The 25,898-nt window shown below is 34.7% G+C and overlaps 2 protein-coding genes across 10 annotated transcripts in view; both read left to right on the top strand.

Annotated features, from left to right (window-relative positions):
* The window catches only part of cnc (NFE2 like bZIP transcription factor cap-n-collar), a 662,445-nt gene that overhangs the window by 28,639 nt on the left and 607,908 nt on the right, over window positions 1-25,898 (top strand). Inside the window, exon 2 of one of the 9 annotated variants that reach the window (XM_089239519.1) lies at window positions 16,476-16,560. The exons of 7 other annotated variants lie outside the window; for them this stretch is intronic. The gene's annotated coding sequence lies outside the window, so the exon portion shown is untranslated. Of the gene's footprint in view, window positions 1-4,518; window positions 4,654-16,475; window positions 16,561-25,898 lie in introns of all 9 variants that reach the window. One more of the 9 variants, XM_089239518.1, reaches the window with a different exon arrangement.
* Window positions 4,625-6,289, top strand: LOC149080412 (polypeptide N-acetylgalactosaminyltransferase 2-like). Its single transcript, XM_089238739.1, has one exon. The coding sequence runs from the start codon at window positions 4,625-4,627 to the stop codon at window positions 6,287-6,289; it is 1,665 nt and encodes a 554-aa protein (XP_089094865.1).

The following is a 25,898-nucleotide window of genomic DNA, read 5'->3' as shown; positions in this document are numbered from 1 at the left end:
TCAAGAATATATGCATGGTGTCATTATTCTTGATACATGGGTAGAACACATATCTTAGCATCTGATTAACAAATTAACAATTTCTTTTAAAAATACCCCTAGTAGTTTGAATGGTGACTACTCGAACATAACATTTCTACTTAGATGAATTTATGGCATTATCAATATAAATGTTTAGTAGCACCTGCACGTGAACAAAATCATTGAAGGACTTCAATAAATGCACTGGGTGTAAGATCACTGACAACTTTGATATGAACAGCTTTCGGTCAAAACATACAAAAACAGTGATATATTCCTTCGTCAAAAGAGATCTGTGACCTCTGTGTTGTTTTATATTGACAGGCTCTGCAAAGTCAACTCCACAAACTGAAAGAAAACTAGTCAAAGAGGAATGTTGCAAATGACCTCCCACCCATAAGATACCATCACCACAACTTTCAAAGGATGCATTTTCAGAAGAAATATATTCAATTGGTTCCAATGAATTGAAACGCCACTTTCTGAAATGAAAACCATACTCTTTAAAAACACCAATAAGCTGCGGCTGCGAACAAATGTTTATAGCGTTTGTCAAATCACAACCGGATCATATATCGCCAACATACGTGTCATTCTTAATGACGTCAGCAACAGCTGATAAGCTCTCCTCATAGTTCAAGGCCATCTTATGCAATGATCTAGTAGCGAGGAAGAGGGGCCGATGATTTCCCGTAAACTACCAAGCACAGTTGATATTCCCTTGTCTCTGCACTCGTATAACCTCTCCAAACTATTCTTTTATACCTTTGGTCAGCAGGATCAACTAAGGTTTGACGATATAATTTTTTAATGTTCGATCCGTAAGCAAATTTGTGAATAAGGAAATTGAGAAGAATAGGGAAAATGTCACGTTGCATAATGCTTCCTACACCAAGAATAGCATTCAAAGATGGCGATGTGGATGGCTGACTAGAGTTATGAGACTACTCTTAATTTAGTAGTGTAGCTTGAAGGTTTTAGTAGATCATGATGAGGCAAGTAAAATGTCTTTGTACTATCTGCAGCAAGTTCTTTTCAAGATACCTCCACCATATGCCCAAAAGCTTCATATTTCTCCATGAAATGTTTGTATTGAATACCTATTTCTTGATTTTTCTCAAACTTTCTTTCCATACTCAATGAACGAGATATCGCCGGTGGTTTGGAGATATCAAGAGTATCTGGAGAATTCTTTGTTGGTAATTTTACCACAAATTTGCTATGTTTGCTGATACGATAATTGTCCTGAAAATGGCTCTCACAAAATTCCTCTTCAGGGGAGAGACAGTTTTCATGAGACACTGTAGGAATCTCATCGATATCCAATTCAGAATGAAGACATATCAAATTAGCATTAGGCTGATAGTTATTATTAGCTTCATTACATTTTGTAGGGATCTTTCCTGACAGCACCCAACCGAATAATGTATTTTAGGTGATGAGTGCACTATCGTTATCCCGTATTTGACCTGGGCGTATCAAAGAGAACAAATGCTCAGCTCCAATAATAATATCAATATTTTTACACTTATCAAAGTAAACATCAGCTAATTTAAGCGAATCAGCATAAGAATTCAGTTCATCCGAACGGACAAACTCAGTAGGCAATGGAGCCGTTAACTTTCTCAAGATATATGAATCAATGTCAATATAATGATTATCATCATAGGTAGAATATAATTTTAACTTCACAAACCCTCTAGTGGTACCGGCATGCACAGCTGCTACTCCTTGCACAGTAAAGCAGGCATTTTTGTGGGGAATTCTCAATGCTTGAACACATGCCTCACTAATAAATTAACACTGAGAGCCTGAGTCGAGAAGTGCATGGATAATATGGTGATTACCCGATGTATCCATGCTATTGCCTACGAGCTGTAGGCAATAGCGCATAGAAAGAAACATTAGCGGAAATATTTGATTGAAACACTGTGTGGAATCATGCACCTTAGACTCGGTAGATACAGGCATATCCGATAACACAGCAGTAACACTAGTGGACACAACTTCATGCAAAGTTGATGATGCCGCTGATCACATCACGAACACCTGAACGACGACGAACATTCATAAATCTTGTGAGAGCTGCAGAAACAGTTGAAACATAACTGTTTCTTGCGAACAAAGTTTTTTCTCTCGGCCACTGACCAGGATTTGAAAATCTGACACCAATGTAGCCCGTGAGGTCTGTTGCATGATGGACAGCACTTGATGAGACCCTAGATGACGATGTTGATTTCTATGGTACCTTGATTCCGCTTGCTGACCTTTCAGGATTGAAGATCTCGAGGGCAGCGCATCTTGAATTTTGTGTGTGTGTGTGTGTGAGAGAGAGAGAGAGAGAGAGAGACTCAAGGAAGTTTCCGAACTTTGGAAAATCATCTTCTGTTGTCTTTTGAGCCAAAAGCTTTCACGTTTCTGGATTGACCTTCTCCAGCAGAAATTGAAGGAGCCAAGGGTCCAGAGTAACAGCTTCATCAGCAATGGCACGCAAACTTCAAATAATCTCATCTGAAGTATCGTCAATGTGTCTGAGTTTGTTTATCAGGAGTATAAACCGGTTGCTGTTCGAGGAACGTCTTTATCAGGGACAAAATTATGGACTTCTTCCTATCAAAACGAAGCAATAATTTTTCCTACGCCTCTATGTATGTGGCCTCTGACACTGGTATGTGTTTGATCAATGCCGCTACATCACCCTCCAAGAGACTATTTAAGTAGCTGAATTTCTGGACGTTCATCAAATGCTCATTTTTATGAATCACCGATTCGTAAAGGTCCTTGAAACTGTTCCAGTTTATATATGACCCTGCGAATGATGGAATGTTTATGCAAGGCAAATAACCATCTCTTACGTCAGTAGTAGTAATAGATGGTGAATGTGTCATCAACTGCAAAAGCACTCGTTGTTCTGCCAGCTGCAGCAGAATTCTTTCAGTATGGGTGTCAGCATCGGAAAACTCAACTGTCATCGAAGGCTCCTTTGTCACGGCAGCTTGAGCTCGTTTCAATTTGGATTTCAATGAAAAATACTGTTCTTCCACCTGAGCAATTTCTGATAATTCCTCGTCCAAGCATTCGTCATGGCGAACAAATTCCTCAAAGACATTCTCAAGCCTTTCCTTGTCTTGATGTCCTCGTGGTTGAACTCGGTTGCACTTTCGACGAAATGTTGGATTCTTGTGCTCTGGGCCTTAGCTCTGCCTCGATGAGTTGACACAATATGGGTCTACTATGCAGTGAGTCCCTGTTTGGGCACCAAAAAATGTATACGAATAATGAACGCACCGTTATATATGGAGAACGCAAAAGTTTAAATTATAATAAAACGTTTCATTAGACATGAGCAAAAGTATGACTGACTCGAGCCAATACAAAAAAAAAAACATCTGCTTCAAAAGGCGGGAAAATAACAGAGATAATAATTGTGTAAGTGGTGCCATCTAGTGGCGATAGAGAAAAAGAATATAATGCAAAATATAGCTATATACACAAACAGGCCTCACTGATCGAAACCTTCACTGTCAAAAATCACCATCCCCAACATATCACCCTGGATCCGCGCTTGCTTTTGTTACACGTGACATAATACTCCTTATAGTTTATAGTTAAATATTGCCAAGTAATTAGTTTCATATGTTAAGCACATTTTTCTAATTCATGGAGAAAGCCAATGATCAGCATTTTTAAGTTCTTAACACTTTTTACCATTAACACTTTATGCAATACAATTATTCTAGAGAAAAATATATTAAAGTGTAATCCAATATGGACACATATCTTAATATTTTTTATATTCAGATTATCATTTTGTGCAGTAATTGAACTAATTTGTTTTAATTCATGTGTTTTATTGGAAAATTAAATATTGCTCATCTTGGTGAGATATTTATAATTGAATGTTAAAAAAATATTATTTGCAAAACATATTTGATATTATTTCACAACCAATAAGGTGAAATAAGAGGCATTAATTATGTGTACAATAATTATGTGTACTTTATTTAATTAAACAATAATTAGTGTACATTTTTTTCAGTTTCTTCCACTGTCTCGGAAGAAACCCAACCCTGGTCTCATTGGTAAATTAAATTAGTTAATTAATTAGTTAATATTAAGTTTTAAAGGGCTTGCTGGTTTTCTTTGTTTTTTCATCTGATATTAAATATTTGCATATGTTTTGCAAAAAAATGCAAAACAAAATACATTGATATAAAATTGTAAAACATTGTACAACATTTGTAAATACATGTGAAACAATAAAATTAAAAGAGGGGAAACGTATCTAATAAATAACAGTAATTATTGACTTATGATTGCTCTGCGAAAATTGATAAACAATCAAAAGTCTGCAATTATCTATGTGTATAGTTACATACCGATATTTCTATAAAATGTTCTGTTATTCTGATAAATGCTTCTTAGTGACTTATCCATATCTTCAAATTTCATCACTGGATGCATTGATTGCGGAATTTGGCTGCTCTGTTTTCATAGCTTGAATGTCTGGAGCTGGTCCTAAGTTGCAGTCATATGAAGCAGAACTAAGAAGTTAGTGGCCAAAGTGTGAATGAGCCTGTCCCATCCAAAGATACATCTCACAATGAGTGCAACAAAGCAGCTTAAAATGAGGTACTTTGTGATTTTGATATTTTGTGTTGCATCATTGATATTTTATATTTTGGTGCTGCATGAGTCATCAGATGAAAACAGAGCTTTGAGATTGAAAACGAAAGACAATACCCAACTATCACACAAATTTTTGCCATCTGAAAGTAAAAAAATAAAGTGGCAATATTTTGATGAGCAAAAATACATTAGTAAAACAAAGTTGAGACCTGGTGATGATCCATATAGCCGTAATAAATTCAATCAAGAAGCAAGTGACAATCTTCCTAGTAATAGAATTATTCCTGATAAAAGGGATGCAAAATGTCTGAAGTTGTCTTACCCTAATGATCTTCCTGCTACAAGCATCATTATTACATTTCATAACGAAGCTAGATCAACTCTTTTGAGAACTATTGTAAGCATTCTAAATAGAAGTCCAGAGCATCTGTTAGAAGAAATAATTTTAGTTGATGATTTCAGTGATGACCCAGCTGATGGGCAAGAATTAGCTTCAATCCAGAAAATAAAGTTATTAAGAAATGAGAAACGTGAAGGTTTAGTGCGATCAAGAGTTATAGGTGCAAATGCCGCAACAGCTGAAATACTCACGTTTCTAGATAGTCATTGTGAATGCAATGTAAACTGGTTAGAACCATTGCTGGCTAGAATTAGTGAAGATGAAACCAGAGTAGTATGTCCAATAATAGATGTTATAAACATGGATGACTTTCGATATTTTGGTGCTTCTTCTGATTTACGAGGTGGATTTGATTGGAATTTGGTCTTCAAATGGGAAGTTTTATCTGTTGAGCAGAGAAAAGAACGATGGCATGATCCTACTGCTGTAATCAGAACTCCGATGATTGCTGGTGGCCTTTTTTCCATAAACAAGAATTATTTTGAAAAATTGGGAAAGTATGATCAAAAAATGGACATTTGGGGTGGAGAGAATCTTGAAATATCCTTCCGGGTGTGGCAGTGTGGTGGGAGTCTAGAAATTGTTCCTTGCAGTAGAGTAGGACATGTTTTTAGAAAGCAGCATCCTTATAGTTTTCCTGGTGGAAGTGGTAAAGTATTTGCTCGCAACACAAAACGTGCAGCAGAAGTGTGGATGGATGAATATAAGAAATATTACTATTCTGCTGTTCCTGTTGCAAGAAATGTTGCTGCAGGTGATATCAAGGAGCGTATGATTCTTAGGGAACGTTTGAAGTGCAAACCATTCAAGTGGTATCTTGATAATGCTTATCCAGAGCTTAAAATTCCTTTAAAAAGTGAAGTTCGTGTAGGATCGATAAAACAAGGATCATTATGCATTGATACTTTTGGTCGAAGCCTTGGAGCAAACGTCAAACTATATGCTTGTCATTATTCAGGTGGAAATCAAGAATGGTTTTTCTCTAAAAACCATGAAATTCGTCATGAAGATCTTTGTTTATCTGCAGGTTCCACTGAAGGAAGCATTGTGACACTAGAAGCATGCAATGGAGCAATGAGCCAAAAATGGATGGAGATGTCTCGTAGTCAAATAAAGCATGTTGCTTATAATAATTGCTTAGATAGTCAAAAGTATAAAGATAGTGAAGGCTTGAAAACAAGAACCTGTAATGCATCAATTTCAAGCCAGCATTGGATAATAACTGCTCGAAGAAAATAAAATTCCATCTGTTTTCTGTCTTACATGTTGCAAAACAGAATAATTTTTATCTACTAGAAAAAAAAAATCTAACAAAAAAGAAAATTTTTTTTTCCAACACTCGTAAAAAATTAGACGCGCATATATAGATTTTTTACCATTTCAATAACACATTTGTTATTTGCTATTTATGTTTTACTCTTTTTTTTCGTGAAATATTTTTTTTGTTAATAATAATAATAATAATAATAATGTTAAAAATAATGTTTGTTATTGAGATTTTCTTTGAACGTTTTTTCAGAGTCTTAAATTTTCAAGAACATTTTGTTCATAATTATATTGGTAGAATTTAATGATTGTGAGAATAAATTAAAATGCTCGTTATAGGGTATTACTTCTTCTGGTGATTTTCTTTCATGAAGTTGACCATTTTGTTGGTCTCCTATTTTGTCAACCTATTTTTACCAATATTTAGTTATCACATTAGTCATTATATAATTTATTACCAATTTAGTCATCACATATAGAAAATTTCATGTTCCTATGGCAGTTTTTTAGTCCTGATGGTGACCTGGTGCCTGGGATTTGTGAACCCTTGATTTAACCCATTTGCATCCAGAAGGGGATAACTGGTAAAATTTTCAGTGTCCTTTATCAGGGACAAAGTGATTATCCATTTTTACACACACACATATATTTTTCTGTGTGGTGCTTCCTTCTGTGTACCTTCTTCTGAAGGATGCAAATGTTCTAATATCATTGAGAATTTCTTTTCGAGACTTCAAAATAAGTAAAGGCACAAAGGTCCAATATAAGACAATACAAATTCATTTATAGAACAACAATTTACACTATTCACAAGCAGTAATTGTGATATGCATTCAGAAAAATAAAGCTAGTGGAGAATTCGTGTCAGTTTTCCTTCCCTGTCTCTTTTCATCTGTTTCACAAGCCCCCTTCCCCCACAGAAAAAGGGAAATTTCGAGGAAGTTGGGGAATATTCCTGTACATCCCCCATTCACAAGCACATAGATTTTGTTGCCGGACTTGTCGAGTTTGTTGTCAACTTGATGTGTGTGTGTGCTATTTATTGAAAATATGCAATTTTGTCCTTAATCATTGTTTTTATACAAAACAAATACTATTCACATGCATTGACGAGTGAAAATTGACATAATTAATATTAACTATATCGTATCTACAGTCAGTTTCCAAAATTTAGACACAATATGAAAATTAGATTTTTGGAAAAACCACTGAACTTAAAAGAAAAATCTTTTGAATTTCTATAAAAAAAAGCCATGGGGCTATGTACTTACCAGATTAAAAAAATTATGGTCTACCACCACTGAGCTGATATACCTTTCCTTCGTCGTACCCTCAAATATTCCACCACCTTCGACATCTATGCTTCCAAACTTATATCCTTTCTGTCCTCTCCTATGCCTGTAAAATTTGGGATCCCCATACACAAAACAATATAGATGAGCTGGAAACTATCCAAAATAAACCTACTGGCTTTATTTTAAACTGCTGGTCTTCCTCTGTTCCCATCACACAGCTCAAACGCCAACTTAATTATCCTTCCACTTACCTCCCATAGATATATCACTCGCATATCCCTACTTTTCAAAATTATCCATGGCTATTTTAGCATTGACATCACCCACATTCTAATCAAATTTTCACATTTTTCCAATAGATTCAATCACTCCCAAAAATTTTTAATTTTTTTTTGCATCCACTGATTGCTTCAAATTTAGTTTTTCCCCTGTACAATTATTGATTAGAACAACCTTCTAGAAAATTCTGTATACTGTATTTCAATCTCTCGTTTTGTATGTAGCATTAATCCTTTATGTCAAATCCCATCACTGCACCCTCTTGTATAGGCCTTGGCCAAACAATATTGTATAAATAAATAAATAAAAATGTGAAAATGAGATGTTTCAAAAGTTCAGGCACATCATTCTTTTTCATGCAAATAAATGGCTGTGTATGATTAAACTATCAAGATTACATGTCAAGTGTGCAATACGAAAGTGAAAGAATTGATTTTATCATTGAATCAAAATGTTGAAGCCATCCCAAAATCAAGAGAGGGTTCGTGAAAACTGAAAATGAAAGGCAGGGGTGTTAAAGAAATTTCAAATGCTTTATAACTGTATAAACTAAATATTTACCCTCTGCTAGTCAGTAATATAGATTCTGACCCAAAATCATGCTGTGGAAGGTCACATACAACCACCACAATTACAGTGAGATGGTTTGGAAGCATAACATTTTAATTGCTAAGAAAATATTTCTGCATCAAGTTAATGAGCCTTAATTAAACCTTCACTATGTAATAGTGCTTGTGGGTAAGAGGTGGTCGTACCAATAACAAGGATGAACTAGGATTTATTTGAACTTTAGAATAGCTACAAAGAGAGAAAGAAACATGGCCATGCAAGTCAGGTGAAAAACAACAACTCACTCGGTTGCAGTTAGACACACAATTAGTGTTAATAAAATCCTTTTGTCTTTTTTTAAAAAAAATTATTGAAATTTTGAAACTACTAATAGGGTTGGTTAATTGATCAATTGTTAATCACAGTTAAAAGTTTTAGTTGAGTTAGTCGACTTGATTGAAATTTGTGTGAAAAATTTATAATATTTAGCTGATTTGTTTAGCAAAACCGATTAGATGTTCCTTAATTATGTTCTTTTTTATAAATTTTGTGTAAGTGACCATATATTCAAAAATATTTTAATCTATTTTAATCAAGTTTTTTGGAAAATCAATTCAATAACAACTGATGATTTTAGTTTCAAATTCAGTTTGATGGGAGTTTTATTTTTTTTTTGTTTTAGAAGACAAGATCAAAGTTTATTGTCTCCAACTATGAACAGTTGTTTTTCCTATTCTTAGAAGCATCATATCCAGTGTTATATGAAAAAAATGATTTTGAAGAGCAGTTTCATTCCTCTACAACAATTTAAGGGGTAATTTTGTAAATAGAAGGGTATTTTTTCAATGAAAAACAGAGAAAAATAACTAAAAAAATTATCTAAAATTCAAAAAATTTTCACTCCAACTAAATTGGGGGAAGTAAAATTGAATTTTGATCCATCAATCATGCATCTAGATACGTATTGGCGAACTCTGATCAGATCCTCTTCTCCCATGTTTAAAAGTAGTTTCTATCAGGGTTTTAAAAAACCCAGTCCGGGCGGGTTTTTTTGGGCAAAATGGGGAAAATTGAATTTCCCTTTTCCACAACTTAAACATGTATGGACATCCTTTATGTGTACATTTTATAGGCCTATTATATCTAAATATACATTTTTGGTGCAGGTCAAACTATGTATTAGATGAATAAATTTGACCACGTAATAAGGGAATAATTTTTCACATGTGAACACACCCATTTCTGCATAATTTTATCTGAAGTTATATGCAGAACTGTAGCAAGAAGATTGGTTGTGGTAAAATAAATGAATTTGGATATAGAGAATTCTGAGAAATCAGGATGGCGCCTGAACTTTTTTTCTCAAAATTTTTCCAACCCCGCAGAAAATATATTCAAAATGAAAATCCGCAGAGATGTTCCTGATATGTTGAAAATAAAATCTTTAGCTATGTAATCAGAGCCATTTTTAAGTATTAAATAATTAATTGAGCATTAAGTATTCGAACCCAAACTTTCAGGAGCTGAAAGTAACGTGCTTCTTTTATCCTTGAATTCCTCACTGTTGAAGAATATCCCTGCTTCATTAAATTAAAAAATTTAGAAATATTTCAAAAGGAGCAGTAATAATTAAAAAATTATCTGGTTAAGAGGAGGAGATAGCAGTCATTCTCTGAGGATTCATTACTCTGGAGTTGTTTTTCACTTGTCCAAATTAGCCATTTTTGGAAACTTAGAAATACTGAATAACTTCAATTATCATTAAGTACAAATGTCAATAACATTATTGTATATTAATATCACTTTATACAATAAAACCTGCAACAGAACTACAGAATTCCTTCATCTGGCTGACGATTTTAACAGGCCAATTTTCTAGGTCGAACTCGTATTATGATCATCCTAAAAAATCAAGCTAAGCCTTATTTTCGGGAAAAAAACTATACTTTTTGTTCTGTTTCACTTGAAGAAACGTTGGGGCGCAGTAGCTTAGGTTGATAATATACTGGCCTAAAGTACCAAAGAATGTTCAGAGGTGTCGCGAGTTTGATTCCCGGTTCGTCTTGTCAGAAAACTTTCCTGACACGGGTACAACAAAAAACGGCGACATGATCACAGAAAAATTTGTTGCTGCAGGGAGTCCCACATTGAGGGGTTAGCGCACCAAGTTCACTGTGAGTTCAAAATTGACAATAAATTGTAGGTTCCGGTCTAATTAGCTCTCGTGTGCAGAAAATAACTGTGGTGTGACAAGAATCCCACAAAGTTATTTTCTTTTCGTTATGAGATGATTTTTTGTCTCTTGATATTTCAATTATGAAACCTGTTTAAAAAACTTACTCAAAAAATGTTTTCATTAATTTTTTATAAAAATTCAGTTTACATACATTGGTTTATTTCTTCACATAGGCTTCAATTTATTTATACAAGGATTTGTGTGTGTGCGTGTGTGTGTGTGTGTGTGTGTGAGAGAGAGAGAGAGAGAAATTATTCTGTATTATGAATAAGCAATAATGTCTGTGGATATGCTTATAAAATATTACATATCAGGTATATTTGTTAAACTGAGGTCCATGGTTACAATTTTCTGTTTGTGGTTTCTTGTAACAGTTTAATATGTGAATCTCGTATCTGAATGCTTAAATAAGAAAAACATAGTTACAATAATTATCAAACATGTTAATCTCAAATGCTATCAATTCAGTTATTTATATTATCTATTTTTTTATTATTTCTTATTTTATTATTATGCATTTTTGTGTCCTTTTATCAGTATTAAATTCAGTCAACTTAAATTTTATTTCTAAGCAAAGGAAAAGACGTTGTTAAGCTTCTTTGAAAGAAAAAAAACACACTTTTTTTATTTCTTTTTTCTCCTTGCATAATAGTAATTATAAGATTTGGTTCAAGAAATTCTAACCTTTCTGTTGAAAAATTTCTGTTCACAATAATCTGATGAAAAAAATCACTCCTATACAGGGCTTGAAAAACCGAAGGCGCTAGTTCACCGTGGCGACTGAGAAATTGGTTTTGACACCTAATATTTTTATGTATAACTGATAACCAAATTGCAGTCTGAGGACAGGTACAGAATTATTTGAAATTATGTCAGCTTGTCTGCTCATGGAAGGGGTCAAAGAATACACATTTTTGGACAAATTTTGTCGGGAAAAGTCTTGGTGCCTATGATATTTTGTTGGCACATAATTTTTTTTTTGATTTGAAGAGCCCTGCTCATATATATATATATATGTGTACACTCCTGTATTTGAGCATATGTATAACATTAATAGGCTTACATATACACTACGCAGGCTCAGGGACGTGCGCAGAACTAAACTTTGTGGGAGGAGCCGAGGATATCTCCATGGCCCCCTACATGCTAGTGCCAGGCCCCTAGGCTAGGATATTTTGCTGCTCCCCTTTGAGCCAAGATCGTGGTGTATTTTTGCAGTAGAAAAAAACAGAACCTCTTTCTGGAAGGAAAAAGATGTTGAGTGAGTGCCCCCACCCCCATAAGAAAATCCTATGTACGCTACAGAGTTTGTATATACAGTGAAACCTCGCTACAATGACATTCAATGATAAATGCCTCTACCATGATATTGCCTAGTGCAATGTTCAACTCTTGATACAGTGATATCCTTTACTACGATAAATCCCTCTATAACAATATTGTTTTATAGAATTTGAATATACAAAGAATTATTTTTTTATATTTCGCTCAAAATCCATGCTATATATTTTTAAATTCTTCAACCATTTTTGTTCTCCAGAGCGTGTTCACATTAGCATTTTGCACTACCTACCTTTTGAAAGTGTATGAAGTTGCCTTGAAGGTACTTTCTGCGTAGTATTTGAAAGTGCTGTGCAGTGAACTATTTTTATAGTATGGAAGTTTCCAGTGATCCATGGTCGGCAGTATCACAATTGGGATAGTTGAGGGGGGAAGCAAGAGTTTCTCTTTCACCGGACTCTGGCCAGTGGGGGGAAGCAAATTTCACCTCTTAACCTCTTGCTCAACATTAAAGGGGGTGCCAAAATGTGTGCTTGCCTCAGCTGATCAAGCATCTAGTTGTGGTCCTGATGGTCGGTATTCAATGTCAAAGTCTATTGATTTAACGATAATACCTCTACTATGATATTTCTCTTTGTCTGCAGAATGTCGTTATATCAAGATCACTATGGTTTCATTATTAATATACATAGTGTGAAATTTATTCTTAGTTTCTCTCAAATAAGATATCCACCGCATCTCTGTAGTTCCATTGTTCATCAAACAAGTATACTCATACTAAGGATAAACCTTTCCCAGGTTTTTCTCAATCCCGGGAAAGCAGGAATTAGAATACTCAAATCCCCAGGATCCTTGGAATTTCCCGGGATTCAGTTGCTGTAAACAGTAGCAATTGAAGTAAATTTAGAGGTATTTAGTAGCAGATAAATTAATAATATTACAATGTTGTGTGTGTTAATATATAAAGTTTGTTAACTAATATCATTAATAATTATGTGTTAAATTGATTTGTTACTTCAAAAAATTAAATAACTAATACATTGATTAGTAGAAATAATTTGTTCTCTTCTCACCAAAGGTTTGACTTCAAAACAAGTGAATGTATCTCGCAAGTTGCTAATAGTGATTTTAGCCTAAAATACATTTAGTAATAGGTGCGATTAATAAATTAGTATAATTAAATGATTACACTATAATACTCTCATTATTTAGAAAAACTATCGCCGCACGAACTGTTCTACAATATTGTTGGAAATAATATAATTTTATATATAAAACACATTTCATTAAGTAAAAATTTACTTAACTGCAGAAAAATATTTTTTTTTCCTTTCAGAGTAATTTGAATATTTATAGAACAATCCTTTAAACAATTTCAGCTGTGTACAGTGATCTCTTGCTTATATATTTCTCTCGGTTATGAGAGGATTTTCTACACTCCTGGTCAAAGATATAACAGTCGAATCCAGTTTTAATAAATACTGCTACAGCAAAAATCTTGTTTTAACGAAAACTTTTTAATCCCTCTGATAAGTTTACATTGTAACAATACAAAAACCTGGAATTCCTTTATAACGAAATTGTGTCATAATGAAGTGATTTCTCCAGTCTGTTGGAGTTCATTATAATGGGATTCGACTGTATAATGCTATTCACTTATATGCTTCTCCCACTTCTGCATTTTCTTTGTTCCCTTGCACAGACACTCAAGTGAGAGATTATTATACATTTTATGTTTAAAAAAATATTCCATTCACTTAGTTTTGAAACAAAGATATTTGCCGTTGCAAAAAGGTTTCAAGTCCTGACCTTATAGCAACCTATTAGTGGTGGACTACTAGTTAATGAATGAATTCAAATGAATGAAAAATAGAGACTGAATTCAAGTTGCTTATTTATTCCAGATTCTCATTATCTGTGAAATTACTGGACATTTTTTCAACATTACAAAATGTCTGGGCTTGTCAATGTTAAAATAAGGGGCAAGAGAGAGATTGACTAGATATCTCGTCAATGACGCAAAACTGGTTAAATACACTGTGCATAATTTAATAATTTGTCTATTAATACAATTAATTTTATTCAAAATTTAATGATTGCAGCTTCTAAAATGCATACTTCTAGTGATGAACATTACTTAGGTATGTCTAGTTCAGTACAGAAATGTGATTGATTCAACAGCATTCTTTTTCCGGGATACCAGGAAAAGAATTCAGATTTCTGGTTGCATTTTAGATGAGGGATACCGAGAGAGAAACCCTAATTCATACTACAACGTAAAAAATTACTGTAGAATAACTAAATAACGAACTCTATTCTAACGGATGCACTACATAACGAACCACTTTGAAACGTGTTTTACACAAACAAAATTCCTATCCAAACGTTCAATTTTCCTTTGATTTAGAAAATCAGATTATTCCTTTTACGTAAATTTTCTATACAATACTTTTATGGATAAAACAGTGATTTTGTTATGCCACCATACACATTAAAAAGAGAATAAATGAATTTATTTAATTAAAGAGTAAGTGGAAGTAATAATACTAACTAATTTTATTGGCCTTAGCCTGCAAAACGGAACTGAAATAATAAAAATATTTATGTTCACTTCTATTCAACTAACACTAGCTTGACAATTCTGTTAATTTGTAGATATGCCCTATTAAATATAAGTGTTTCACACTTTATGAAACACACAGAGCAGCAACTAGATGCTTGGTCAATCGGGCAAGCACGCATTTTGGTGCCCCCGTGTAATGTTGAAAGAGAGATTGAAGTATCAAATTTACACCCCTCTGGTCCACCATATAGGGCACCAGACCCACCTGCTTTCCCCCTCTATTTAGTTGTGGCCCTGGAAACACAATTCAACAAACATCACAACTGGCCTCAAAGCACAGCCATAACTCTTCAGCCGTAGATTTTTTATAGTTAACTTGAGATGCTCAAAATTAAAATTTATCAAAAGTGTACATTTTTGATGTTGCTTACTGTTCTTTTGGGCTACAAGAAACCATCTTGAGGATTTATCAATGTGTAAAAAATTGTAATTCTTTATGTGCACACTCCACGTTCAACTAACTTACTAAAAGATTTCGAACAGTCTAATAACTGCATTTTGCCAGATGTGAACCATAAAAATTTTTTGGTCCAACCAATCCAATAATATCGTCTCTGAATGGAAGTTTTGTAGGGAGATGTGTCCTCAAGACAGTACAGCCAACACCAGCTAGATCCAGCTAGTGTGTTCCAGCTGGTGTTGGTCAGGGAGAGAATGCCAAAATGTGATGATGTCCTGGCATCGAAAAGATTGTGAGTGAAGGCTTTCTGCTTTAGCTGGAGTTGACCGTGAGCAAGATTCAGTACACACATCATTCCACAACCGTTATTTTGTACCCTACTTTTTTGCAGGAAAACACTTCAAACTAGGAATCTTGATAAGTATTAGTAATAAGAGTCTATATCAGGAAAGTAAGTAATGCTAAGCAGGAAATCGTTGCAGTGGGATCCACTGTATATCGTATACAAAAGCTTATAGCAAAACTGTCGCCGTATCATGATCTGCCCACGAGGGTAGAGCTACCATTTTCATCATTTTTGTTTTTCCACACTATGTATTCACTATAGAGAGGGTCCGCTGAAGATTGCAGCCTAGGGGCCATGTTCTAGGATGTAGGGGGAGCGGTCACACGCTTTATCTGCACCCACAGGCATTTCACTGTGGAATGCATCTGTTCATGCCAATTTTCATAAAATCCAGACATTATGGCTTCTACACAAAAACACCCAATACTAGTGTCCTTGCTGGTGTAAGGAAATACTGCGGTTGTGTCAGTAGCCTTCATTGAACGATCATCACAATGTCTTTTCTTCCTTTGTCTGAGAAGGACTGTCAGCGAAGAGCGGGCCCCTTGTACATTGTTTTTTTCTTTGCTCTCGTTTTTTCCCAGGGTTAGTTGTACATGTGTATTGTTAAAAAAAATAGAAATACCTAGTTGAAGATATATATCCGCTGATACGCATACAAATTGCTGGGACTGATGTTAAAATGTCCTCTGTTTTCTCCTATGGGACATATCTGAAAGGAAATAAAAATATAAAAGGTCCTGGGGCCCTGTCAGCCCCCTCCCCCATGTGAGGGGGGCACGGGTATCTCTCCCTGATAAATTTGGATCACTAACCTTCAAAAAGGATTTAAAATAAACTGAAATAGAAAAAAATTCACATAAAGATTGTATATAACCTCTGTTGATATTTGAATTTATTTTAAAAAAACTTTAAATTTTTGATCATCTTGAGGCAGACATCCATAGATTTACCATATTTTACTGAGGCGAAAATCTAACTTTTCCCATAAAAGTAGACATCACTGATATCAAAGATTTGGGATAAAAAAATGGGACATTCCAGTTCAAAAAAGGACTTATGGTCAATGGGAAATATATGTTATTGTCATGACCCATACTGAGAAATGTCTCACAAACTTTGAACAACACCAATCATTTTTTGTTTCCAGCGTCCCTGGACATGGCAGTTCGAATAGTTAACCTAAAAAAAGACAACTACGATCCCATTGCACATGATTTCTTCCCACATAACAGGTAATCATTTGTTTTATCACCTTATTTATCCTTTCTGTTAAATTACTTTTGGGGTGGAAGGTGGTAGTCAATCTCTGCTTTATTTCTAAAACTTCATAAATCTCTTTTAGTAAATGGGAAACAAAAATACAGTACCATTGTGCAAAACAAATATTTTGGGAATCCATACCTACAGCAAAACTTGTGAACAAGTTTTTTAGCAACCACATTGGCTATAGCTCTTCTTAAAGGGTACATTTCAACCCAATTTAAAAAATAATCTACAATAACCTGAACGTACAAGTTACCTCGACCCGAAAAGGAAAAGGCCCCATAATGTCCAGCCCTACTAACTCACCCGGAAATTCTGCCTTGGAGCTCTGCATGACACCATACTGTTGTACATTACCGTATTTACACATTTTACATTGACAAGCAAGAACACATGACTTAACAAATTTCTGCATACCAGACCAAATATCATTGAATCTTACAACATAGGTAGGTTCTATTAACACCCATATGGCTAGCAGTAGGGTGATCATGTACATTGCGTATGCAGAGGAGGGGGGTTTGGGGTTCTAACCCCCCAAGCCGAGATTATAGTGTTATTTTCAAGGAAAAAATGTAACACGCCCCCCCCCCCCGAGAAGAAAAAAAAAATTGAACCCCCTGTTGAGAAAATTCTGCGTATGCCTATGATCATGTAACTCATGTAGATACTCCGATCTACAACTTGTGGGAATCGTGCATTTTTTTCCTCAGCAACATTAAAATACAACTTGTCATTTTTCACAACATACTTATGACCGTATGACTTATACGGTTTCTCACTGGAAAAATGAGAGAACATATCGGTAAACTCTTGTCTTTGTGCCTTTTCTAGTTTTCCATATGTAAAGTCTGGAACAACTTTCCAGAAAGTACATCCTCCAGATTGATTTCCTATATGACAGTGCATCTGAGCCCCGCATACCACTACCTTGTCTAAATTCACAGACCAAGGGAAATTCTTGCAATATCAAAGCCCACCTAGCAAGCCTTCCCTCCAACCTCCATGCCTCTAGAACAGTGGTTCTCAACCTTCTTGGAACTGCGGCCTGGTGAATCAAATTTCTATGAGTCTACGGCCCGGTCTAGAATAGCTTACTCGTTCATAAGAGAATAATTGATAAACAACCAATTACATTTTAATTGCAAGCTACTGTAATTTATTTGATTAATTAATTAAAACCCCTTTAATTCATTAATTTAAACAATTTTAATTAATTTAAATCCTTTTAATTAATTAATTTCAACTATTTTAATTAATTGATTAAATAATTTAAATCACTTTAATTAGTGAATGAATTTTTTTAAGGAATTGAATCCATTATTATTTTACGGAGTGATGTAATTTATTTTCGGTAATGTATTAATAATAATAACGTGCAAAAGTCAAAACATAAGCGAAGCATTTCATCAGCAACTGCAGTAAACATTCTCTTTGCTTAGGTGCCAGAACCTGGGGGTGAACTATCTCTGCAGTCCTTAGTAACTACTAGTCCTAATGAACTACCGGTCGGAGGACTGAAGCTAAGGACCGCTTCAACTACTAGTAGTTAAGAGGTACTATGTACTACCAGTCCTTAAGGTCACGTGACGTGAAACAGTAGTTAGAGGGGGAGAAAATTTTTGGTTTCGAGAGTAACAGATCTCTAACCAATCGGGATGCCGTTTGAAGCCTACAACTACTACTAATTATTTAACAATCGTTTTTCCGCAGTGGGTTGTGGCAGCGATTTCATGTTTACAAACAAACATGTTGTAAACAAACTTTTTTTTTCCGAAGGACTCGCCATACATTTTTTTGTCACCCGTGTTTTGCAATTTTATTTACTCTAATATCGCTGGCTAGTTTAATTATTTTGTAACCGTATGAGGACGTTGCATTTTTCATCTTGGGACTTAGTCAAAGTATTTTTCTTGTTCGAGCTCATGGACCCCACTTTTGGATGCTTGAAGAAGCGAGTATATGGGACCCCAGCTGCATATAAGTGGGTCGCATACTGATGAAATCAAAATTTGAAAAAAAAAATTCTTACAACAAAATGTAAGATTTTAAATTAAGGTTACCGGCACTAGTTGAGCCTATGGCCGTAATGTGCCTTTTCAGGGCAGACTTTCCCTTTTTTTTTTTTGAGGGGGGGGGGCTCTTCTTGAAAGGGTTATTATGCAAAATAATTATAGATTTTTGGGCCCCCTATTCACCTCGGGAGCCGTACTTGAGGCCCCAGCTGAATACTGTTTTTAATATTGAGTGCTACTTTTTTTTAAAAACCAATTTGTTAAATGATTTTTTATTATCCATTTTTATTCCTTTTAAATTCATTGAAACAACGAATTGCAAATTCTTTCTGGAGCAATTAAAATAATAAATTATTGATAATTTATAATTAAAAGAATTAACTGCCTTGCTGCGTATTGTAGTTCTGTATTTTAAACTATGGGTTTCTCCTCAGTATTAAAAAATATTATCAGAACATGATTCTCTATGAATGAGCACTTACCTGTTAATGCAAGTGAATACTTCAATATTTAAAAGAAATATACTTCTATATTAAAGATCTTTCATCAATTTATCTGTTTCATATTTAGCTTCCAACAAATAACTTCACCTGATAACTTTCATTTGATCGTATATTTCATTTCAGTTGATTAGAAGATGAATGATTGATTGAAGTTGATTAATAGAAACATGAATTGAATAACAACTTGCACACGTGATTTGTCATACAAGAACATTTTATTTCAAACATATATTCATAGAAAGTTATCATAATCACAATTTATTTGTTGTACTTTTCTTAGAAATCGCATCCTTCAAGAATATAATTTTTTGAGATTCATTAATTTTCATTTGCATCTTCAAATGTTGATTTACCTGAAATTAGAAAGAGGAAGAAAAAAACACCTTTATTATGCTTATCAATCTTTAAATGTACTGTATATTTGATTTCAAATTATAACAGTCTTTATTTGCATAAGTAGAGATAATTCATGCACAATAGCACTTTGTTGACTCGCCACCATTTTATCACAGTAGGATCCAAAATGCATCAACTGTGTTTTACAAGGGAGGCCTGGCATTGCACACAGATGCACTTGTTCATGTCTAGATGTATTTACCTAGGGCTTCACAAATCTTAGGAGCCAACATTGCAAAAAAGAAAATCATACTGACACCTAAAATTTTCTATGCAGATCACAAAATATTTGGAGTTTATGTCCTGCATCTTCCAATATGTGAAGATCATCACCAAGTGCTAAAAAAGTTGAATATAATTTGTTTTTACTTTGGATTATTTCTCCTAAAAATATGCTTGGCTGCCAAGAAATTTGGCCGGCACCTAAAATGTTTTTCAATTTTTCGAGCCATGGTTCTACCCTAAAATTTTGGTCAGACAGATGAAGTGAAAAAACCTATTGGCACGCAGGTAACTTCAAATTTTCACTTTACTTTCAGCTTCGCTCTAAAACACATCCTTAGCAACCTCTTGTGGATCAGGGAACCCTATTTAAATTAACATAGAAATTTTGCAGTGTTGTATGGTCTTACTAGTTAAAAAGTATATTATTATTTGTCGTCAAACATATTGTTTTAATATTTCCATTCACAAAATTTGCTCATCAGTAAATATAACACGTTTTTCAAAGAATTAATATTGCTTTTCAGTTAGCAAAGCTTCTGAAGGTTTTTTTTAATGTCCTCCCTCTCATTTATATAGCCAAGACAGGTTTTTCAACAGTATACATGTTTTTACTTGCACTGGTCAAATTTTGAGTGGTACAGGTAGCCATTAAGAAATCTATCTTAATTTGCTCAATTCAATTATGTCAAAAAGAGTTGTTCTTTCAATAGTATCTGAAAAAATTATGATTATAAAGAAAATTACTCATAGCAAGATATTTCTCGAGAAAACCCAATATGGTATGGACTAAAAACAATGCCACCTTCCCCCCCCCCCTGCTTATTTTGTTTTTGCACACATAAAATGAGTTGCTGAAATTACAATAATTTCAGAGGGAAGTATATTTCTGTTAAGTTTTAGATTGAGAAATATTCAAGTGATTGTACAGTTTACAATTTTTATGAATTTTCTCAACTTAAAATTGAATGTGTATGAAATAGGTTATTTTAATCATGGTGCAACATAAATAAGACACTGAAATACAAAATTTCTTAATAAATATGTGAATTTATGTAATACAACCTCTCCGAAACACTGTTATGTCTGCGATCTGATATAACACCAAAATTCTTTGGGTGGGATGGTGGCATTAAATCGGGGGTTCGACTGTATTTGTTCCACTAGGGTTGTTGATACAAATGAAATCAGTGAAAATGATGCGACACAATGTTAAAATTTATGTCATTAAATCATGCATGGAAATATTTTATTTTACATGAAAATAATAATGGAAACTGTTGCTCAAAGTCCAATACAAAGAATTAAAATTACCTTTTGTTTGCTCTGGTATAATTGTTTGGTAACTTTGAAAACCTTCACATAACTTCGTAGCTACCTACAGCCAATTTCCTGGGAAACAAAATTTTTCAAGAGTTAGAAAAATCTCACAAATGTATATACAATATATCAGCTGTTTACTAACAACATCGTTAAAAAATAAATGCTTGTTAAAAGTTTAAATGTTAAAAGTTTCAGTTCCATAACATCTCAAAATGTTATATTTTAAAGTTCTTAAGTATTCGACATGGAAATTTTTTTTCTGTCGCTACCCATACACACAAAATCAAAAACAATTTTTGGCAAAAAATTCAATTTGAACACACACAGCAAGGCCATAACCCAAATACTGAAGTAGTAATATGTTTCAAACACTAATCTGCTTCCTTTCATTATAATATATATATACCTCAACACTAAAAACTGTGCGTGAAATTAAAACTTTGTTTTTTAGTCCCATTGTACGAACTTCATTTTTTATATCAACAAAACAATATAATGATTCCTTATTAAATATTCATCTCAGAGCGAGTTACAGAGTGCAATTTTTAAAGTAGTAGCATATGATTTTTTTCTGAAAATTTAACTTTCACTAAGTATTACAATATTGTTCATTTGAACAGTTCAAAATATCAAATCTATATTTTAATCCTTTACACTAAATTTAGTGCATGAGTTTTACAAAATTTAATATTTAACATTACTGCCAATTTTTACCATGCTTTATTTCAATTTCACCATTACTCATCACAAAAAAATTAATTAAAATTTTTGTCATTTAGGTGCTATAATTTATTATCAATGAATTGTATTTGTTATTATTTATTTACGCATGTGCTCAATTCATTTAGACATAATTTTTCATTAAAAAAAAATTAATGTAGCAAAAAACATAGAATGTAAAATTTCAATTTGATATTATCGTAATTGAAGATTCATCTTTCATTCGCCATGTAAATATTTTCAATACAACCCAAAATATACATGGGCTATTTGATATTTTTCCAGCATTACCAAGTGGGATCCACTGCCCTATTGATTGCGTGACATTATGTCCATTTATATTTTTAAATAACGCATTTACCGAGCAAAAAAATATTAATAATATCTCTAACACTCTTCTTGTATAGTTTGATAGCAATAAAATAATTCTTACCTCAGTAATGAACATGCTAGCACTTCGTCGTGGCTTCGATCGCCGATGTCAACATACACGTATGTATACTACAGCAGGTTTTGGAGGATATAACGATGAATCACTTCAACTTTGATGACACCGAAGATATAATCCAAGTTATGTCTGTCATTATTATCGTAAAAAATTTTTTTAATTCGAAAAAAAGCCAGCATATTTCATCGCTAAATATCACAGCGAGAGCTCGCGGCCAGAGGCAAAATTTCCTCTTTTCCAAGATGGCCGCCGTGAACTACTTTTCTTGCTGCTTTAGGACTGGTGCTAGGCAGTCCTTAGCAGCGGTCCTAAGTAACTACTAAAAAAAAGTCCTTAGCTTAGAGATAGTATCGAAAAGTCGAACTACTGGCCATCTAAGGACAAATCGGGGCTTAACTACTTTTTTTCGGCTAAGGACCGCAGAGATAGTTCACCCCCTGGGTACTGAGGCTGTTTGAGCTCCCCAATAGTTAATTAATATACAATGCAAAGTACCACTCCCTCTCCTGCATAAGGGCTTGAGCCTGTATATACGGAACAAATGACGACTTTCAGCCCCCTCAATGCTTTCAATTCGGTGCCCCCCTCTGCCTCATTAGAAAATTCAATTGATCTCAAATCAAACGAAAGGTCTTAATATTCAATTTTATAGACTAATTTTGCATGGTGTGCAAAATACAAAGTTTTCATTAAATTTATTTGTGCTGACATCGATGTAACACTTATTTATCAACACTTTTTTTAATAACTTAGTGTAAAATATGGTTTACGATTGAGCTTTGTATTTAATCTTAGCTAGAAAGAAGGTAATGATATAAAAAAATTGTCTATATTGTAACTCATCATAAAAGTCCGCTAAAGAGCAAAAAATTGTTCAGTTTTTGGCGAAACAACTCTTTTCGTATATTCACAATAAATGTTTATGTTAAATAGTGTAACTTAATAAATTTCAAAACTTTGAGTACGTGATTTTTCTACTCCAAAACATGAAAACTTTTCTCTATTTTTAAACAAAAATTTAGATTTGTGAACCCATCATTTGAACAAATGAAAAATACGACACTGGGAACAAAATCAAAACGGAAACTCTCGCAACGTAATTGACTGCGTTCTTGCAAAGAAAACAGTATTCGAATTATCACCAGTAGTTATGTGCGCACCTTGATGACCGATTCAAAACACTATTTTCTGTATACAGCAGGTGCTTCACTGATTAGCCGCTGACATTCGCCATGCATATGTAAAATATTTCATTCATTTCTGAGAACACATACTAAATCTTTATAATAGGACTACTGGAGGTTTTTACCACTGACCATAAATAATGGGCAATGAGTCCAATAGTCGAAAATGGTTTTCTATTTCCGGAAATTCCCAATCACTCCTTTGAAGTCATGTGGCTTGGTCACTGGCGAGTAGCACAGATGTTTTTCCAGTCTCCAAGGAATTCTACAGATACCAAATTTTCCCATGGTATTATTGTTTTCAGGACATTTTCTGTGGTGCCGATAATGACAAACCGTGAACATGTAAACAACAGGGTCATCTGGTTGTCATTGTCAACAGAGAGCCCTGAAGCAGTTGGATATTTTCGGGGGAAAGGGACGGAGAGTATAGAGAAACTCCCCCACCTCCCACCCGCTGTATTATGCGGGTTTCATGATGATGGATACTCAAAATTTTGAAACGGAAAAAAAAATACAATTGAAAATGGTAGTTTTGAGGAGAGGGAGAACACACTAGAGACACGTTTCCCTTCCTTGGGGGCCTTGCAACAAAACGAAGGATTTTCAGTGCGATAGGGGAAGAGGAGGGATCCACCAAATTCTTATAATTTACTATTGTGGTTGGAAGCTTTTTTTCTGGAATTATAGGAAGGTTTTTCATCTTTCCTCCTGTACAATTTTTAGACTGAAAAATTTGAACAATATGTTCCATAATAGTGAAATAAACCAATTATGACGAAAGACGTCATTCTCCCTTGTTAATTAATACGACAGATACAGGAAACTGGCTAAGTGAGGAGATATCAATGTTTCAGGAAAGCAAAATTCATCTCTGCCCTCACGGGGACCCCGGTCTCTCATTTGCCGGACGAGTACTCTACCAACTAAGCTATGAAGACAGACAGAATTTCCTCTCCTTAGAGCGTATGTATATGCTGAATGGCTCAGTGCAATGGATGGTGGCAACATTCTACTAATAGCTCGCAAATGACATCAGGGCCACCAGATAGCAGTATATGATGAAAGACGTCACTTCTCCCTCACGGGGACCCAGTGTGTCTGACTTCGTGAGGGCAGAGATGAATTTTCCTTTCCTGAAACATTGATATCTCCTTTCCTGAAACACCGATATCTCCTTTCCTGAAACATTGATATCTCCTTTCAAGCCAGTTTCCTGTATTTGTCGTATAAACCAATTAGTTATTCGTGGAAATGCTTTGAAAAATGAAAGGGTAATGAATGTATTTTCGGCGTCCTGGTATGATTGATGTCACGGCCCGGCGGTGGAGAAACACTGCTCTAGAAGCCACGTAACTTGTAGGGCATCTGGTAATACCAGAAAAAACAGTGTTACTGGGAAGATGATGTCAACACCTTGGCAGAACGGCCACCCGATCCCAGAACATTGACATTTTGTATTTTATTATTATATTAATTATGTAACGCAGTTTAAAAAATGGATGTCCAAATTTCTGGTGATGAGGAGAAGAACGAACAAGATGGCGACCGAACAGCATGAACTGACCAGAACAAAACAGCAACTCAACATAATCTGACAAAGTTTCACTTCAGTGAGTTTATTTTCAGAAAAGATCACACACACTATTATATTCATCATTTTGAACTGGAATTGCACGTTTTTTCCGAATCAGATGATGCTGATATGCATGATCTTATTTTCTGACGCATGGTACCACACCTTTTTAAATTGGAAAACGATAATTTTGATCCTGTCCAGCATTGGATGAAAAACCATATGCTGAGATCAAGGAATTTCTGCTCTCTTAGTACAAGCTGGCTACGAACATACATGTGAAGTGAATGGAGTTTACGCAACGCTATAGCCACAGTGGAAAAACAGTCAAAAAGTATGTATCAGCTCTGCAAACATTAGCCATGAACTGCAAGTTCAAAACTAATTTGGATGAGCGTTTATGGGGTCAACTCATTCTCGGAATGAACGATTCATGAATCAGAGATTATTTATTCCACAAACACGCTGACAAAGCTGCAACACTCAACGAAGTAGAGAAATCAGCTGCCAACTACGAACCCGCTCTATTGAACTGAGCAGCTGTCAAATCCATGATCAAGCCAGAACATGTGCTTGCTACCAAGGGCGTAGCGAGGGGAGGGGACTTGGGGGTCTGGTCCCCCCCCCAGAAATGTGAGAAAATGACCGAAAAAAGGGAAAAAGATGGCCAAATCCATTGTTCTGTCACTTTGGTCCCCCCCCCCCCCGAGCAAAATTTCTGGCTACGCCCCTGCTTGCTACTATACAACCGTCCGCGATAACACTGCGAAATCAAAAGGTAAACAAGCCGAAGGAGATTGCGATGCTGCCCGATCATGAGGGAAAGAAGGCGAAGTTTCGTATCAACAAACGAAAAATGTGCATCCATTGCAGAGGAGTAAACCACGAGAAAGGGGAGAAATGTAAAGCTGAAAATGCTC

This window comes from Pholcus phalangioides, unplaced genomic scaffold (genome assembly GCF_987345545.1).
Source record: "Pholcus phalangioides strain wild (caught in Gottingen) unplaced genomic scaffold, Ppha-v1.0 ptg000011l_1, whole genome shotgun sequence".
In the NCBI taxonomy this organism is placed as follows: Eukaryota; Metazoa; Arthropoda; class Arachnida; order Araneae; family Pholcidae; genus Pholcus; species Pholcus phalangioides.
This window is presented reverse-complemented; position numbering and strand designations above follow the sequence as displayed.